Source organism: Cervus canadensis, chromosome 6 (genome assembly GCF_019320065.1).
Source record: "Cervus canadensis isolate Bull #8, Minnesota chromosome 6, ASM1932006v1, whole genome shotgun sequence".
NCBI classification, from domain to species: domain Eukaryota; kingdom Metazoa; phylum Chordata; class Mammalia; order Artiodactyla; family Cervidae; genus Cervus; species Cervus canadensis.
In genome coordinates this window covers 16522682-16541719 of record NC_057391.1, presented here as the reverse complement: position 1 = coordinate 16541719, position 19038 = coordinate 16522682, and the positions used below count along the sequence as shown (strand labels likewise).

Below are 19038 nucleotides of genomic sequence, written 5' to 3'. Positions count from 1 at the left end.
CTTCTCTTGTTGTGGCGTGCAGGCTCTAGGGCGCCGGGGCTCAGTAGTTGTGGCTCAAGGACTCAGCTGCCTTAGGTGCCTCGCAGCATGTGGGATCTTAGTTCTTGGGTCAGGGATCGAACCCTGTGTCCCCTGTATTAACAGGCAGATTCTTAAACACTGGACCACCAGGGAAGTCCCTATTTATTCCTTCAGATAAGTGGATCAACAAAATTCAACGAGGTTTAAAAAAAAAAAAGTGAGTATGCAGTGAATTCACATGGCTCATCCCTCTCCTAGGAGGCTAAGCTTCTTGGTTGACATCTGTGAGCTCATGGCATTTCCAGAAGGTAGGCCAGGGCTGAGCGCTGAGCTACTTTACATGTAAGGACAATAAGTGGCCCCAGTTTGGTTGCTCTGCCAATAATCCTCTGCCAGAAAACATGTTTTCAAGTTACCCTGGCCTCTAGCTCTCTTCACCACCTGGGGAGTTTTGGGAAACAGCTAATCTGTGGAAACAAAGATACAGTCAGTTATGTAAAAGAATCTGCCTGCCAATGCAGGAGAAATAAGAGTTATGGATTCAGTCCCTGGATAGGGAAGATCCCCTGGAGGAGGAAACAGCAACTCACTCTAGTATTCTTGCCTGGAGAATCCCATGGACAAAGGGGCCTGGAGGGCTATAGTCCATGGGGTTACAGAGTTAGACACAACTGAATAACTAAGTATATACATCAGTTAATAAAACCTCTGGACAAGCCCCTTTTAGTGAAGTTGGCCTTGGCACTGGGGAAGCTTGGTAGGATTTCTTGTCTATGTGTTGGTGCTTGGAGACGCAGGGGAGTGACATCTCATGAACAGTGTTTGATTGACAGGCTGAGATCTACATCCTAGCGTCTAAAGAGCCTGTGTACTCCAGGCAACAGGCGGTTCCACCCTGGCTTGGCTGCATGCTGCTTCTGGAACACTGGGCCCCAGGAGATCCATCATCGCCAGAGGGGCAGGACTGCCTCCCTTGCCATCTGCTCCTGCAGCACCCAAGCTGGCCACGGAGCCAGTCACTTGACCCTAGAGGGGAGAGGAGGCAGAGATAGCACATGGGGATGGCCTGCTGGTGACTGAAATCTTTCTACTGCTGGATGCTCTGAAGAGGAAATCATGAATTCAGCCTTCAGTGCCTCTGAGCCCTCCTTCGCTATGTCTATAGAAAGTATCCTGTCCCTTCTCCAGGTTGACCGTTCTAGATCCTCACCACTACCATCTCATTCCATCCTGACTCCCCTTGTCAGCAGATGGCTTTGCTGCCTAATTCTCAGAGAAAACTGAGGCCGTGCACCATGAAACCCCCCAACTTCCAGCTTCCCTCCCACAAAAGTATTTATGTCTGCACCCCCACACCCTCCCAGTAATGTCAGAGAGCAGAGGTGTCTCACTCTATGGAGACCAGATTCTCTTTGCCTTTGTCCTGGCTTCCAGAGCCTTCAGCTCCTCCCAGGGTTCCTCTGGGGCTTCGCTCTACCAGCTTTCATCTCTCCCCACTTTTCTGGCTCTTTCCACCTGCAAGCTCCCCCATCATGAAAAAATGAAACAGGGACTTCCCTGGTGGTCCAGTGCAAAGAATTCACCTTGCAATGCAGGGGTCACTGGTTTGATCTTGTTGGGGAACTAGGATCCCACATGCTTCGGAGCAGGTAAGCACACGAAACACAAATCCTGAGCCTTTGCCCTCAGAGTCCGTGTCACACATAGAAAGCCCTAGTGCTATAACTCCTGAAGCTGCCTGCCACAACTAGGTAGTCTGTGGGCCACATCGAAAGATCCCAAATGGTGCAACTAAGACCGAACACAGCCAAATAAATAAATAAAATGAAACAAAGCAAAATAAAACCTATTGTAGCCCTTTCTCAAATCTGTCTCAGGTCCCTCACTCCTAAGCACTCAGCTTCAGATGTGGGGGTGAGGGAGGGGGAGAAGCCCCTTCCCCTTCTTCTCCCCACCCTATCCGTGGTCTGTTATCACTCAGCGGTGGAGCATGAAAAGTAGACGCAGGGCCCCCAGCAGCAGCACTGCTGAGCAAATGTGACAGTGACCTTGAGGTTGAGCTGTTGACATCCGAGCTGGCGTCGGAGGCTTCTATGGGCAGTGAAAGCCTCTGTCCTAGGTTACCCCTGGCCTCGCCTCCTGCCAAATCTCGCCTTCAGTCTCCAAGACTGAGGCCCAAGTGGACACGAGCCAGGCAAGAAGCCTGTCCTTTCTGAGGGTCAAACGGAGGCAGGAGCAGCAGCAGAAATAGCACTCAGGGTGAGGAATGGGTGGATGTGCTCAGGGCCGAGGTCAGAGTGGGTAGCCAATGGGCATGTGCTGCCTGGAGATGAAATGAATGGCGAGAGGGGGCTTGGAGTAATGTTCAAGTCGCTCTCCATGTTCAAAGAGCAGAGAATCCTCATGCTCAGAATCTCGTCCGGGAAGTCTTCAGGCTGGCCTTGGCATCACAGCCGTGCCCCTACCTCGGGCTGAGTGTGTCCCTCTCTGAGATGCTGTTGCTGGGCACTGACTCAGGCCTCCTGGGTGCCTGCTCTTCAATTGCCCTAATCGTTGTAACAAAAACAGCACTGTCTGAGCTCATTCTGTGTGTCCAGCAATATGCTAAATATTCTGCATACCTCATCTCAGTTCGTTTAATCATCCCCAACACTATGAAGTAAGTTTTGTGATCTCTAGCTCATGAAAGAGGAAGTTGAGATGGAAAGAAGTCAAGTCACCACCCAAGTTTATGTATGAAACTAATGAGCAATGATGCCAGCCGCACTCTGACTCTGGGCTTCCCTGGGAGCTCAGCTGGTAAAGAATCCGCCTGCAATGCAGGAGACTTTGGTTCAATTCCTGGGTTGGGAGGATCCCTCGGAGAAGGGATAGACTACCCACCCCAGTATTCTTGGACTTCCCTGGTGGCTCAGATGGTAAAGAATCTGCCTGAAGTTCCAGAGACCTGGGTTCGATCCCTGGGTTGGGAGGATCCCCTGGCATGGCAACCCACTCCAGTATTCATGCCTGGAGAACCCTCAGGGACAGAGGAGCCTGGAAGGCTACAGTCCATGGGATTGCAAAGAGTCTGACACAACTCAGCGACTGGGCACAGCTCAGCTGCTTGGCTCCATGCTCTTCTGATTCTGTAGCCCAAATGGCTATAACAAGGATGAGTTTGTTTCAACACACGCAGGCACAGGAGAAGTCATATACTAACAGCAAGAGGGCAGTACCAGTTGTTACCGGGAGCTCTCACCTAAGCTCATTTTTCCTATGAAAAACAAGAGGCAAAGCTGACATGCCAAAGCTTTATGGGGAGGTGAGTTAATGCCAGGGCAGAGACTGAGAGAATTAGGACGTGGGGCAGACAAAAAGCAAAGCGAATGCAAAGTGGTCCATTACTGAACTGACTGTGGCACCACGAGAAATTGAACAGACGGCTCAGCCATGCTGAATGTTTCTGGAAGACCATGTGAAGTCACTGCACCCCGGAACAGTCTGCTCGGGAGAAGAGTTAGGAATCTCTGTTGCTTCCTCCCTGTCTTGGGTCTCTTGTTGGTCAAAATTCACCCTGTGGGGCATTAACTCTCTTGTACTTACAGGTCACAAAGAGTCAGATGTGACTGAGTGACTGAACTGAACGGAACTTATGGGTTGTGTAGCTGGGCCCCCTGGGCAGCTTTGAGGCCAGACTCAGTGAGTACAGGTCAGGGTGGACATGTGTCCAGGGGCTATTTCAGTTTCTCCAATGATGGGGGACATAATAAAGGTCATGCCCAAACCCAAAAATGACCCAAGGGTGGCTGAGGCAGTCTGTTGTTTTAGGAGGTAAGTGACAGTCACAGCACAGCTTCTCCAATGAGCAGGACCAGGAAAAGAGCTTGGTGGGAGGCCTGTGAGCTGGAGCAAATTTACTTTCCATTCCCTTTAAGTCTATGTCCAATTTCCTCGGCATGCATCCAGGACCCTCCGTGGGGTGGCCCTAGCCAATTGTTTCAAGCTAGTCCACTGCACCTCCGTCCACACCCCCAGTCAGGGCAACCATCAGCCCATGAAGCGCCTACATATGAGTAAGAAAAAGGCGCCTCTCTAAGTGGTCACAGCCCTGTGGCTCTGGCTTTGGCTGGCAGAATGGTGTTTGGGTGTAAATTAGAAAAATAAAACACTCTTCCTGGTCACAGCTCACACCAGGGTATACAGCTGGATTTTCAAGTGTCCTCTTGGCCAACCACACTGAATCCTGGATGAGGAAACAGGCCTACAGAGGTAGACGCTCTTGCCCAGAGTCGCAGAGACCTGCCAGACACAGGGCTCAGCTTCTGACCTGAATTCAGCCGCTGCCTCCTGCTTCACCCAAGGCTCAGCTGGGCAGCTTGGAGACTACCCCTCCTCCAGTCCACACAGAAATAATTTATGGAATTTCCCAGGTGTGTCTGGCATTGACCCCATGTTCTGGCCTGCTCTAGTGCCCACAGCTGTGAGAAAGGGTTGTACCCCTGCTTTCTCCCAGCCACCACCCCATAACCTCCAGAGAATCAGCCCCTGGGGGCTGTGCCAATGACCTCATGGGGAACTGCTGCCCACTGACTTCCTGTTTTTATATTCTTTCCTCCTCTGCTTGTTTTTTCTGCTTTGTTGCTCTTTGATCATTTTTGGTTCTCCTCCCCCAGCCATTCTGCAGAAACTAAACTTGATTTTTTGTGATTATTTAAAATCCGTGTTTAGAGAAAGAGACCTCATACTTCTCTTTTGTCCATTTGGGGAATTGGAGTTAAGGGTAATTTCCCCCCACCCTACCCCTTTTTCTCTCACCTCATTCCCCATGGTTTATCTCCCAAATGATGTTCTTCAGGTTCCACAGCCCAGGAGAAGCACACTCAGAAGCTGTGTCTGCAAGGGCCATGTGAATTCAGGATTCTGTTTCTACTAGAGACCTCCCTTCTATTGGATGCTGTACTAGATGGAAGGGAAGAGATCTGCCAGCTTCCCCACTGTCATATCCTCAGCTCCAGGAAACTACAGACAGAGCCCCTACTGAAAAAACCACACGGTTCTCCATTTCTTCCAAGATCAAGGGCACATTCCATAGCATGCATCAAAGAGCCTCCAAAGGGTGAGTGGCCCAGGGTCGCTTTCCACCCTAGTTCACTGTTATTCCATCTGCTTCTCCCTCCTTCCACCCTCTTTTCTCTGTTCCAGCCATGCTAATCTCCTTACCTTTCCTGGAAACACTGTGCTCCTTCTTGCCTCCCTACTTTCACACTTGCTATTCCTCTGCCTGGAATTCTTTTCCTTTCTTCCTTGGGAATTCTTGTTTACCCTTCCAAGCCTAACTAAAACATCACCTTCTCAAGGATGCCTTAACCATGTCCTCCAAGCTGAATTTGTTACCCCTTCCTCTGTGTTCCTTTGGCTCCTATTTCCTAAGAGGAAATATAAATGTATTATAAAAGTAAATATAGGGACTTCCCTGGAAGCCCAATGGTTAAGAATCTGCCTTGCAATGTATAGGTTCGCTCCCTCGTCAGGGAACTAAGATGCCACATACCTCGGGGCAACTAAAGGCCCGCCCACTCTGGAGACCACATGCCACAACAAAGACCCAGGGCAGCCAAAAAAAAAAAAAGGAGTAAATATAAATGTTTATAACCTCATTCATCACTTCCCTGGTGGCTCAGATGGTAAATAATCTGCCTGCAATGCAGAAGACCCACGTTCCCTTGGAGAAGGGAATGGAAGCCCACTCCAGTATTCTTACCTGGGAAATCCCATGGACAGAGGAGCCTGATGGACTCCAGTCCATGGGGTCACAAAGAGTTGGACAGGACTGAGCAACAGACACACACAATTCAACCTCATTTATGTGCTTTCTCTGGTGGTAGTTGAGTCACTTGAGTATTGCCTTTTTTTTTTAAATTGTATAATAGTTTCCTCCTCTCCTTTATTGAATTAGTCCTCTGTATTTATATTTATTTGCTTGTAAGTCTCTGAGACAAATGTTTCTCTTTATTCTGTGTATGCCTAGGAATGTGCATGTGTGTGGTATGTATGAAAGTTTTACTGATTACAGTGTTGAAATATGTTTTATGCCACGAAGGTCTGTGGGGCAATCCCCCATGGGAAGGCGTGAACTGAAAAGGTTGGTCACTCACAGCGTTGGTCTCCCAGGAGATTATGGTTCATTTAACAGGAAGCCAGAAGCTGGGGCAGGTGGGAAAGGAAATGCTTGTGTCTTCAGGACAGTGCTTGTCAAAATATAGCTTGTGATCCAACCAAATCAGAATCACCTGGGGATGGGGGTTGGGAGGTGGGACTTGTTAAAAATTCAGACTCCAGGGCTCAAATTCAAGCCTTTTGAATCCAGCTCTCTGGGGTTAGTTCTCAGGAATCTGCATTTTAATAAACTGCCGGGAGGTTTTCCTGCACCAGCCTTTGAGAACCACTGATCCAGGTGTTTGGGGAGCTGGAGTTCATGCCACTGAAACCTGTGCTTGTCAAGGTCACTAGTTGTCACACCTTCTGAATGTTCAGTCTACTAGCTGCTTCCAGGCCTCATTCTCCGGCTCTCTGGTGGTTTGGGACTCAGAAGACATGGCCTCTTTTTTGAATCTCTTCACCACCTCATGCTCTGTGAAGCCCTCTGTTCCCGGTTCATATTCTGACTCTTGACTCATTCTCTTCCATAGTCCCCACCAGTCTCCTCTTCCTCCAAATGCTCCTTCACCCTTGGGGCCTCTCTCAGGCTTTGCCCTCAGCCCTGCCCTTGACATTCCGCAGCACGCCCGTGGCTTCCCCCACTGTCTGTGGACACTGACGGTGGCTAAGTTTATGTTTCCAGCACAGATACTCTCCCCGGATTCTGTCCTATACACACACCTCCCTATGGGAGGGTCCACTGGAATGGTCCAGGCCTCCCAAATTGCACATTTCCCAAGCCTTTCTGTGTATCTTCCTCTTATATTTCTTCTCTCTGTGAACCCTGAGCTGGACTCCTAAGGGTCATTCCACCCCTGAGTGTCACCTTGGACAAGTGACCTATTTTTCTGTGCCTCCACCTCCTCATCTGAAATATGGACATCATAATAGTTCCTGTCTTGCTGGTTTGTGAGGATTAATTGAATTTGTGCCTATAAAGGGCTCAGGATAGTAGCGGGCGTGGTGCACGTGCTCAATAAACACCAGCTATTAATAATAATAATGGTGATGACACTAACTTACTTAACTCTACTTAGTAGTTAACAGTCATTTTTATTGTTCTGGTCTCCTCCTCCTTCACCTCACTCCCACCTACTAGATAGTCACTATCCAATTTCTCTCTCTAACATTCCCTCTCTCTGATAACTGCCCCATCTTCCCAATCACCTCTGCTCAGACTTGGCCAGAGTACCCTCATGTCTTCCCTGGACTTGTCTAAGACTGATCTTGCTCCTAAATTCTTGTCTCCTTTCCCACCTCTGTGACCCCCTAAAGGGCTCATGCCTCATTTCTCTTTGGGTCTCCTAGCTCCTGAGTGTATTTTAAGTATTCACAGGATAAACAGGTGAAATAGTGGATGAATGGATGGATGGATGGACAAAATCAACGCATTAAGTAGAAATCTTTGAAGGGGGTAAGATGCCTTATAAATCAAGGGTCAATGATAGAAACTTGAGAAAACAAACTCTAATTAAGGTTGAATTCCCAGGGTTTCCCTGGTGGTCCAGTGGTTAAGAATCCACCTGCCATTGCAGGGGACAGGGGTTTAATACTTGGTCAGGGAAGATCCCCAGGCCCCAAGGCAACTAAGTCCGTGGGCCACAGCTACTGGGGCCGGCACACCTGGAGCTTTGCTCCACAACAAAAGAAGCCACTGCAACGAGAAGCCCGTGCACCGCAAAGAAGAGTAGCCCCCACTGTCTGCTACTAGAGAAAGCCCAGGCACAGCAATGAAGACCCAGCACAGCCAGAAAGAAATAAGTAAATAATCATTATTAAAAAAAAAAAAAAGGTTGAATTCCCATAAGGTGCTTCTGAGTAAAACAGTAGCAACAGCTTCACCAGTCTGGGGAAGCATGTCTCCCAGAAGGAATGGGATCTGCAGAGATGTTGGAAGAGGAATCCCTGTCTCCAAGCTGTCAATGTGCCTCCTGCTATTCTCAAGGGAGACAGGCTCTGGACCGGAGAGTCTGCGGTTTTCCCACTGCCGGGGAGAGGGCACTGTTGTGAGACAGAGGCATTTCATCCGCCTTTTCTGACTCGTGTGAAATATTCACTCTGAGCCTTCCCACTTACTTCCCTCTCATTCCATCCTCTTCATGGGACTGAGTCTTTGTGATGACTAATTTAGTCTTGGGAGCAGATAAGATTCATTATACCCTCAGAGAGTCCTCACATTTTATTTTGCTGTCAGTGTCTCACAAATGTGGTTCTTGTTGGTTTCCTCCCAAGAGACCAAGCAGTTCCAGATGCTTTACCAACACTGAACTTCTGGACCTGTGAAGCTGGTGAAGACGTCTGTGGCGCTAGTAAAGTCACTTGGGACTGCTCCAGGCAAACCTGAGTTGCCAGCTAGAGTCCCAAATCGTGGCTTTCCTTAGTCACAGAATTGCGTTCCCTGGTGATAGCAGTGGTCCCCAACCTTTTGGGCACCAGGGACAAGTTTAATGGAAGACAATTTTCCACGGATGGGGGTGGAGGTGGAGGGATGGTTTCAGGATAATTCAAGAGCATTACTTTTATTGTGTACTTTATTTCGAATCTCATGCCACCACTAATCTGACAGGAGGTACCAGTCTGTGGCCCGGAGGCTGGCCCTGAATAATGTCTGGTTGAGTTCACTCCAAGTTCTGCCTTCACCATCACTGTTCCCAGGAAATGTTACCTAATTCATTGGAAAATCCCCTTTTCAATTGGCCCATTTAACATTTAACTTTGATGATTCTGCTTTCCTTACTCACTGACCACTGACTGATAATATGGAAGAAGGATGGCACATCTAAGGCAGACATATTGCTTCTATGCCCACACATGTTCTTTGCACACATTGCTAGAATCTTGGCTTTCTTTTCCACCAGGTTGTCCTCAAATTCTTCTCAACACAGCCTTCTAGAAAGACACTACCAATCAATAAAGTTGATAGATGGGATGTAACTTGTCTACCATTATTGATCTAAAGTCATATATATATATACACACATATATTTACAAAGAAGTAGTATCTCAATTATCTCTTACTGTATAACATGCCAACCCAAAAATCAGTGGCTTAAAACTACAATTACTTTTTCTTTTGATTCTATGGGCCAGTTAGCAACTTGAACTCAGCTCAGCAGGACAAGTCTTCTTCTGACATTGTCTGGCTGGAGCCATCTGGTGGCTTGGTAGGAACAGGAGGTTCTAAAACTGCCTCATTCACATGAACGGTGGTTGGAGCTGTCTGTTGACTGTGCATCTCTAGCAGCCTGGCTCAGGCTTCTTCATATGGTGTGTGTGTTCTGATGTGCTTTTCAAGCCCGTGTTGTATCATGTTTGTTAAGGTCCCATCGGTGCCAAAGCGAATTATGTGGCCAAGCCCAGAGTCAATGTAGAAGATATACAAGGACATGGACTCAGAGAGGTATGATTCATTGTGGATCATTTCTGTAACCGTACACCCCAGATTGGTTGGTACTTCATTGATCAGGAACTTACTGATTGGCAGATACTATGCTTGGCACAGAGTATAAAATGACAAAGGAATTTGGAAGACCTTTAAAGACTGGAAAGGCTCTGACTAGGTGCAAAGAGGGAAGAATTCAAACTGCTATTTATTAAAAAATATTTACTTATTTGGCTGCTTTGGATCTTATTTGTAACACTTCGTTGCATCATGAGGGATCTTTCTTGCTTCACACAGTCTTAGTTGCTCTGTGGCACATGGGATCTTAGTTCCCTGGCCAGGGATCGAACCCGAGTCCTCTACATTGCAAGGCAGACTCTTAACCATTGGACCACCAAGGAAGTCCCCAAACTGCTATTTGAATCATGATGGATGCAGTTGCCTCTGCGCCCGCATGTGTGTACATGTTAGAAGGAAGAAGAGTGTTGAATCATTCAGAAATTTTTTTCTATTTTCCATTTCATGTGATCCATGCAGCCTTGGTTGAATGAGTAATGCTATTGTTGTCCATCGTGATCTGTCCTCTAAAGCTTTTCTTCAGACTCTAACGTTCAAAACAATCATAGAAGTGTGGTCTTCATGATTACAAAGAGCTACTTCAGGCTTTTTTTTTTTTTCCCCTAGAAACCTGGCCAAGTCCTAGGCTGAGGCCCATGCTTGCTAACTCTGATCTCCCTGCCCCCCGCCCACATTCCTGCCACCCACGCTGCTCCAATGCAGAGTGAAAGTTCAGAGGCCAAATACTTACTGTCCAAATAGCTCTCCAGCGGTGATGGCAAAGAGACAACTCCACTTAGGAAAACAAACAATCACCCCTTCCACTTATTTAGCTCTTGAGCCTGCTTTCCAATGCATATTCACATCCTTCCTCTCACTAGATCACCCCCAAAACCCTTTGGGGTGGGCAGGGCAGGTAACAGATGGGGAAACTGAGGACCAGAGAGGGGAAGTGACTTTCTCAGTGAATGACAAGCAGGGCTAAAAGTAGAGCTCCAGCTTTCCTGTTCTAGATCTTGGCATGTCCAATATATTACACAGCCATGAACTGAGCTGCATCCTCCTCCCAGGTCTAGGAAGCCTGCTTTGAGATCCTGCTGGGGTTTCCTACTCCATACGCTAATAGTTCTACTGAAACAGAGCGGGGTCCTATGGTCCTTGTTCCCCACCCATGTCCTCTGCCCGCCTTTTGTCTGTGGACAACTTTAGTCAAATAACAAGTTTAATCAGAGCAGTGAGAAATGTGGAAACAAGGGAAACAGTCAAAGGAGACTAGATAATAATAATGTAATCGTTTAGCAGAGTCAAGGACCTTTAGTTCTTTCTCAAGGGCTATAGCTAATATTCTGAGCCATATCCTGTGAGCTGTCTTATAGATACTAAAACACACAGGTGGAGAAGTTAACTACATGATGACCAGACTATACCCAGGACATGAGGTGCCACATTTCTGAAAACTGGCCTAAAAGAACAAATGGACCCTCGAACAAACAAAAGACCCTGAAACTGACAATTAACTACCTAAAACAATCAAGATGACTCTGGTCAGACCACCAATGACCAATTTGAGGATGACTGTGAGAGCTGATTGTGCTATTTCTCCATGTAGCCCCTTCCTTTTGTCTATAGAAGCTCTTGCCTCACTGGTTTCTGGGGGGCCATCAGCCTTTGGACAGACATCTGCCCTCCTCACCCCACAAGTTGCTGGCATCTGAAATAAAGCAAACTTTCCTTTCCACCAACCTGGCCTGTTTATTGACTTTTGAGTGGCAAGCAACTGGACCCTACACACTCTTTTGGTAACACTATATTAATAGCCATTTTATTTTCCAAACAAAATTTGTTTATTAATTTATTTTTGTTTTTAGCTGTGCTGGGTCTTCATTGCAGCTCAAGCTTTTCTCCAGTTGCGGCAAGCGGGGGCTACTGTTGTAGCTGTGGTGTGTGGCCTCATCGTGGTGGCTTCTCTCGTTGTGGAGCGCAGGCTCCAGGGCGGGGGCTTCAGTAGTTGGGCAACGTGGGTTCAGTAGTTGACGCTCCCGGGTTCTAGAGCATGGGATCAACAGGTGTGGCACACGGCCTTAGTTGCTTCACCACAGGTGGGATCTTCCCAGCTCAGGGTCGAACCCATGGTTCCTGCCTTGGCAGGCAGATTCTTCACCATTGAGCCACTAGGGAAGCTCTAATAGCCATTTTAAAGTTGCTTTACTTTCATTTCCATGGAAAGATTGAGGGGAAATATCAAACATTTCTATGTGCACCAGCTTCGAAATCTTTTGTCACCAGAAGATAGAGGATTCTCTTTGAAGTTCCAATTTCCGAGCCATAGATGATCCAGCCAGTATCTTCCTGGTGGAAAAAATAGGGGCCTGGAGCCAATGGCTTCTGTGATTACCCACCATACCTCCTCAAAACAAAATGTGATACAGAAGAAAATTTTAAATTAACATCAAGGGAAGGCTTGGAGAAGATAAGTCACATCCAAGAGTAAAAAGCGAGTTGATGAAGTCCTTGCCTCTGTGCTGCTAGGAGGCTTTGGTGCTGTGCAGGTCTGCTCTTTTAGCACCAGTCAGCTCCTTCTCCCTAAACTCATTTTTCTTGAAAGAATTGGTTTTCTGTATCACCATCCTAGGGCACAGGAACCCTTTGGAAAGCTGGAACTGGAACAAATATACTGATTTTCATACAGAAGGTCAGGGAACGAGAGAGAGCATGGTACTGCTGCTTCCTACATTCCTTCTTTGGGGCAGACATGGCAATCTTTATGGTTGAGAATGGGAGTGGCTTAGCATCCTTTTCGGTATAACCCTTGATTAGGCTGCCATGCTGCATGAAATCCCTCTGTCAATTCCCTAGTCCCTTGTGACCCAAAGGCCTTGCAGAAAGGAGGAAGAAGTGGGAAAGTATTCAAGTACATGTGAGGTGGACATTCCTCTCTCCTAAAGGCTCCCATGTGCTAGGTTTTAGATTCAGGGGGCATGATCAGTTAGAAACCAGAGCTTGTGGCTATAGAAGAGGTGACTGAAGGATTTTGACACTCTCATCAGAACATCAAAGTTTGCCTTGGAGTCTTTCTATGCCATTAGTGTAGGATCAATACTCACCTGTAAGATTCAGAAAACACAAAAGGTTGTCAGTCGTCACAAAAGGAATGTTCTAAACCAGGTAACTAAATAAACTTATCATGTGAGGGAGGAAAGCAGTGGAGCAGCTAAAAGAGAAAAGGATAGCAGAGCTCATCTGGTCTGGTGTCCCTGGTTAACTGATGAAGGAACAGGACCAGGGTAGGAAAGCAACTTCTTCAAAGCCACACAGCACATTGGCAGAACTGGAACCCTCTCTCCTCACTCCTAGCGTTAACACTCTGTGGATTCACTGCACACCCTCTCCTTTCTTCTATACCCCTCACCTTTCATTGTTTAGTTGCTAAGTCATGTCTGACTCTTTTGTGACCCTGTGGACTACAGCCCACCAGGCTCCTCTGTCCACGGGATTTCCTAGGCAAGAATACTGGACTGGGTTGCCACTTCCTTCTCCAGGGGATCTTCCCATCCCAGGGGTCAAACCTGCATCTCCTGCTTGACAGGTAGCTTCTTTACCACTGAGTCACTTGGGAAGCCCTCCCCACGCCAGTATTTCTTTATAAACCTGTTGCCTGCACCAGCACCCCTTGCCTATCCAGCCACCTCCCTCCTCGGTGGGGAAGATTACTAGTTTAAGGAGTCAGCTCAATTTAAATTGTACTAGGGAAACTTCCCTGGTCGACCAGTGGTTACGAGTCCATCTGCCAATGCAGGGAACATGGGTTCTACCCCTGGTTTGCAAGATCCCACATACCGAGGAGCATCTAAGCCCGTGAGCTGCAACTACAGAGCCCACAGGCCCCAGTGACTGAAGCCTGTGCACCCTAGGGCTGGTGCTCTGCAGCAGGAGAAGCCACCACAATCAGAAGCCTGGGCACCGCAGCTAGAGAGGAGCTCTGGCTCACTAGAACTAGAGAAAGCCCGCGTGCAGCAGCGAAGACCCGGCACAACCACAGATAAATAATTTTTTAAAAATTGTGAAAAATAAATAAATTATACTAGGAAGTTGGGGTGGGGGATGGTGGGTGGGAAGAATCTTACCCTGTTGTTGTTGTTCGGCTGTCAGTCGTGTCTGACCCCGTGGACTGCGGCACGCCAGGCCTCCCAGTCCATCACCAACTCCCAGAGCTTACACAAACTCATGTCCATCGAGTCGGTGATGCCATCCAACCATCTCATCCTCTCTCGTCCCCTTCTCCTCATGCCTTCAGTCTTTCCCAGCATCAGGGTCTTTTCCAATGAGTTAGCTCTTCGCATCAGGTGGCCAGAGTATTGGAGCTTCAGCTTCAGCATCAGTCCTTCCAATGAATATTCAGGGTTGATTTTCTTCAGGCTTGACTGGTTTGATCTCCTTGCTGTCCTGCTTTCTAACAAATCTGACAATTTGTGTTTCTGTTCTGAGCCCATTGGCTTGTTCTTCAAATACTCTCAGGGCAGAGGTGTGAAGTGAGGAGTAACCGAGTAGCCCAAGAGTACCCGGGACCTGGGACTCTAGAAGGTGAGTAACTCCCACAGATGACGCTAAATTCAGAGCCTTTGCTTTTCCAAGAAGCTGTAGTGCAATCGTGTCCTCCGTGTGCATAGCTGGCCCCCTTCCTCTGACACTGACAGTCAGAGGAATCTGGTGCGTCCCTTCCTCATCTTACAGCGCAGACAGCACTCTACCTGAAGCCAGCAGGTCTGGGCTCTGGGCCTGGGCAGTCTGTTCTGCCACCACCCCCCACTTTTATTCCTTTTGTAGCACTCTTGGCCAATCTCTGGGTTTCATTTTCCCAACATATGGAGATCAAAAAGCTGCAAGCAATTTGACTTCTGGGAATGGATTCCAAAAAAGCATTAAGCATTTATGCGAATATTTAGCTGCATGAATGTTCATTACAACACTCTTATGAATAGAGAAAAAGTTGGAATAACATAAGCGTTTAGCAATGAGGGACTGGTTAAATAAACTGAGTAATTCAGGTAATAGGAATGTATGCAGGCATTAAAGTTGAGAAATATATCTATAGCCTCATAAAATGTTAGGTAAGAGGCAGGAAAAAAAATCACAAAAACAGTATAAACAGGATGAACCCATTTTTGCTTGAAAAAACTACATTTGGTGTGTGTGTATATATAATTATATTATACATAATATAATATATAGTACATTATGTATTTTATATAGTACAATATATTCCTTATATATAATAACATGTATACATACATATATATATATATATATATTTACTGAGGAGGGTATTCTAATTATCTAACCTGGTGTTAATAGTATAAAATGTTATACCAATTATAAAAAAAATTAACATCTTTATTTTTATAGGGGGATATTTTAGTTATCTAGCGTGGTGTTACTGGTGATTATTTTAAACAGGTGAGATTATGGATATTTGACCATTTCTTCTTTTCACTTGTCTGTATTTTCTCACTTATCTCTAATGAGCAGTGGTGCTGTTTAAAAAGAAAACAATAGGACGTCCCTGGTTGCTAAGGTAAGGATTCACCTTCCAATGCAGGAGACTTGGGTTATAGTCCTGGTCAGGCAACTAAGATGCTATTAATACATGCTGCGGAGCAACTAAGCCCTCTCGAGACAGCTGCTGAGCCACAACCAGAGAAAAGCACGTGCCGGTATGAAGACACAGTGCAGCCAACAAATAAAGGTCTTAAACAAAAAAAGCCAATAAAGGAAATTGTATTTTGACAGAAAGGATTGCTTGACTATGATTGCTGAAGTTCGGTCATGCTCAAGAATTCTGGAAGGAAGACGCACTCCCTATAGAACAGTGGTGGGATGGTGAGAGGGAAGCCTGCCTCGCCCTGGGCTGAGGGCTGGGGAAGCCACCACCACCTTGACTTTGGCCTGTACTCTCCCACGTAGATATCCTCTCCACCTGGCTCATGCACCATCCTGGACTTACTCATCCCTAGCTTTCTGCTTATTTTGCCTCACTCCCCAGACTTCATCTAAAAGGAATTTCTGTTTAACCACAGCGCCCACATGAAGAATTCTACTAAAATTTCATTTTAACTAAATTCCAGCAGACAGATGACTTAAATAAGCTACAGCGGACTCAGAGAAAATGATGCCGCAGTTGTTGCTCATGGGCCTGACCAGCAGATGGGCAAACTCCATTTTATACACACACACTCGCCCCCTACATCCACAAAGTCCAGGCATCAGCGGACAACATGTGCCCTTGGTTCTTGAATCCCCAGCGTGGACCGGTCGCCAGGGCTGGCTCCTGATGTGCCCCTGTCTCTATTCCGGCGGCTGAAGGGAAGCCCCTGTGGTACCAGGGACACTTGTAGCCTTGGATCCAGACTGACTTTGAGAGCTGTGGATGCACTGGTCCATCTCACAGGGAACTCTGCCATTTTCCCTGCATTTGGCTTGCCTGAATGCTGATTTTCCTTTCTGTTTATTTTTCCCCTCAGGCCCACCCAAGGAAACTCTTCCATCAAGAAATGTGCATGGGCTTCAGCATTTACTTGGCTGCCTCTTTGGGAAGGCCTTGATGTGCTGTTATTTTTCCTTTAATGTTAAGGTCCCCTGGGGTCCCCTCGATTCTTGTGGCCTGGTTTCACTTGGCTTAAGACTGGACCCCGCTGTGTGTGACCAGAAGCGGTGTAGCAGGGTAGGGCTGGTGGGAAACGGGGGTGGGGGACTTTTCCACATCTTTAAAGATAATATAATAACATCATGCTTAAGACGAGAATGGAAATATCTTCAGTTCAGTTCGGTCGCTCAGTATCTAAGAGAAAGCAAGACTGTGAGACAGATGGGGAAAAGCTACCCCACCCACCAGTGGTGGAGGCTCCGCTGCCCCGACTCTGCCAGCTTAGCTCTTGACCACCCCTCTGCCTGTACAACAAAGCTCTCCTTGGGATATCTTAAGAGTCCTGGGGCTTATTTCCCAGGATTCCTCTGCTCCCTGCATCTGCAGTCTTTCTTTCTTTCAATTTTTATTTTCAATTTATTTTTAATTGGAGGATGATTGCTTTATAATATGTTCGTCTCTACCATAGAGCAATGTGAATCAGCTGTAAGTACACATATACCCTCACCCTCTTATGCCTCCCTCCCACTTCCCCCCATCCTAACCCTCTAGGTCATCACAGAGCACCACGCCCCCTGTGTTGTATAGCAGTGTCCCACTAGCTATCTATTTTACACATGGTAGTGTGTGTATATATACGTAATACACTCTCAATGCTACTCTCTCATTTGTCCCAGCCTCTCCTTCCCCCACTGTGTCCACAAGTCCATTCTCTATGTCTTCAGTCTTTCTTGCAGCGTGTCTCTGTTTAGCCCCATGACAACAACAGAGGCTCACCTCAGCCCTCCAGTGGTTTCCCAACAGCATCTCCACACCACCTCCATCTCCCATGCCTGGCCTCCCGGACAGGTGCTCCAGCCTCTCTTCCCGATCCAGCACACTCTCTTGCTGACACTTAGGGTCTCCACTCCTTGCCCCTGCGTCTCTTCACTCTATCCCTGGAACAGGCACTTTCTTCCTTTCTCACCATCAGACTTACCCCTTTTCTGCCGTGAGGCACCAGGTCCTCTTCCTTCAGTTCTCATTTAACTGTGAATCATTTGTCAGGCAAATCGCTTCTCTGCCAGTATCTGTTCAAAGGTGAAGATTTGCCTCACCTTTCCCATCCTCTTCCCCCACCCCTCCCAATTCAAGGTTTCCAGGGACTACTTGGCACCAACTTCTGCCTTTTTTTTTTTTAAGCTTATTATTATTTTTCTTCTAAGGAGCAAGCGTCTGGAAGAAAAGCTATGACCAACCTAGACAGCATATTAAAAAGCAGAGACATTACTTTGCTAACAAAGGTCCATCTAGTCAAAGCTATAGTTTTTCCAGTAGTCATATATGGATGTGAGAGTTGGACTATAAAGAGAGCTGAACACCAAAGAATTGATGCTTTTGAACTGTGGTGTTGGAGAAGACTCTTCAGAGTCCCTTGGACTGCAAGGAGATCAAACCAGTCAATCCTAAAGGAAATCAGTCCTGAATATTCATTGGAAGGACTGACTGAAGCTGAAGCTCTAATACTTTGGCCACCTGATTTGAAGAACTGACTCATTTGAAAAGACCCTGATGCTGGGAAAGACTGAAGGTAGGAGGAGCAGGGGACGTATATTAGAGGATGAGATGGTTGGATGGCATCACCGACTCAATGGACATGAGTTTGAGCAAGCTCTGGGAGTTGGTTATGGATGAGGAAGAAGTCTGGTGTGCTGTAGTCCGTGAGGTTGCAAAGAGTTGGACATGACTGAGTGACTTAACTGAACTGATTATTATTTTTAAAAAAACACTATTTTATTTATTTATTTGGTTGTGTCAAGCCTTAGTTGTGGAGTGAGGGATCTTTTGTTGCAGGGCACAGGCTTCTCTCTAGTTGCATTTCTTGGGCTCTAGAGTGAGTGGGCTTAGATGCCCTGTGGCGTGTGGGGTCTTAGCTCCCTGACCAGGGATCAAACCCATGTCCCCTGGATTGGGAGGTATATTCTTTTTTTTTTTTTTGATCTTTAAATGTAATTTTATTTTTTTTTCAACTATTTAATTTAGATGCTTTTGAACTGTGGTGTTGGAGAAGACTCTTGAGAGTCCCTTGGACTGCAAGGACATCAAACCAGTCCATCCTAAAGGAAATCAGTCCTGAATATTCATTGGAAGGACTGATGCTGAAGCTGAAGCTCTAATACTTTGGCCACCTGATTTGAAGAACTGACTCATTTGAAAAGACGCTGATGCTGGGAAAGATTGAAGGTGTTTCCCAACATTGAACATGTTTCCGTACCATCATCATGCATCTTCACATAAGTACTTTCAAATGGCTACTTTAAATTCACATGCATGGATGTAAAACACATTTGAAAACCAATCTCTAGCTGGCAACTGTTTTAGTATTCTATTTTTCCTCTTGACACAATGCTATCATAAATATATAGATTTCATTCTTTTTAATACCTATTAAGTAATCTCTCTTTCTCTTATCATTGCTGTTTCCTTCTCATCTTTAGTTTTATCTTAAATGTTACCTCCTCATAGAATTCTCATCTATTTTATTAAGTTTTCCCATTATCATCTAGCATAAGTACATTCTTTACCACTTTCATGGAATCATGTGCAGCTTGTATTGCAAATATAGTTTGTTTTACTGCCTGTTACTTCCACTAGACTCTAAGTTGCGTGGGGTTCCTGGCACAATGTCTGACAATATAAGTGCTTAGTGAATATTTATATTGCTCAATGGTTGCATGTATAGATGAAGGAAAGAATGAATCCATGACTGTAGCCCAAG

The 19038-nt window shown here is 46.5% G+C and overlaps 1 protein-coding gene across 3 annotated transcripts; it reads left to right on the top strand.

Moving 5' to 3' along the window:
• Window positions 1–624: 624 nt before the first annotated feature.
• Window positions 625–18356, top strand: LOC122443106. Of its 3 annotated transcripts, none has more exons than XM_043470939.1 (5): window positions 625–1353; window positions 4859–5119; window positions 14156–14221; window positions 15167–15212; window positions 18303–18356. In XM_043470939.1, exons 1-5 carry the CDS (start codon window positions 1272–1274, stop codon window positions 18310–18312), a joined length of 465 nt encoding a protein of 154 aa, XP_043326874.1. In that variant the 5' UTR covers window positions 625–1271; the 3' UTR covers window positions 18313–18356. The 3 variants fall into 3 exon arrangements, 2 of the variants coding, with proteins under 2 accessions (XP_043326874.1, XP_043326873.1); XM_043470938.1 differs by having other exon boundaries at window positions 14126–14221; XR_006269923.1 differs by lacking the exons at window positions 625–1353; window positions 18303–18356 and adding an exon at window positions 4261–4783 and having other exon boundaries at window positions 14126–14221; window positions 15167–17539.
• Window positions 18357–19038: the final 682 nt, after the last annotated feature.

Excerpts from the sequence above, each read along its gene's own strand:
- LOC122443106 (XM_043470938.1), top strand. The coding sequence starts at position 1,272 with ATGGCTTTGCTGCCTAATTCTCAGAGAAAACTGAGGCCGTGCACCATG. Across the intron at positions 5,120-14,125 it reads CATCAAAGAGCCTCCAAAGG|CCCATTGGCTTGTTCTTCAA; the intron begins GTGAGTGGCCCA and ends TTCTGTTCTGAG. Across the intron at positions 14,222-15,166 it reads GGGACCTGGGACTCTAGAAG|TGGTGCTGTTTAAAAAGAAA; the intron begins GTGAGTAACTCC and ends TCTAATGAGCAG.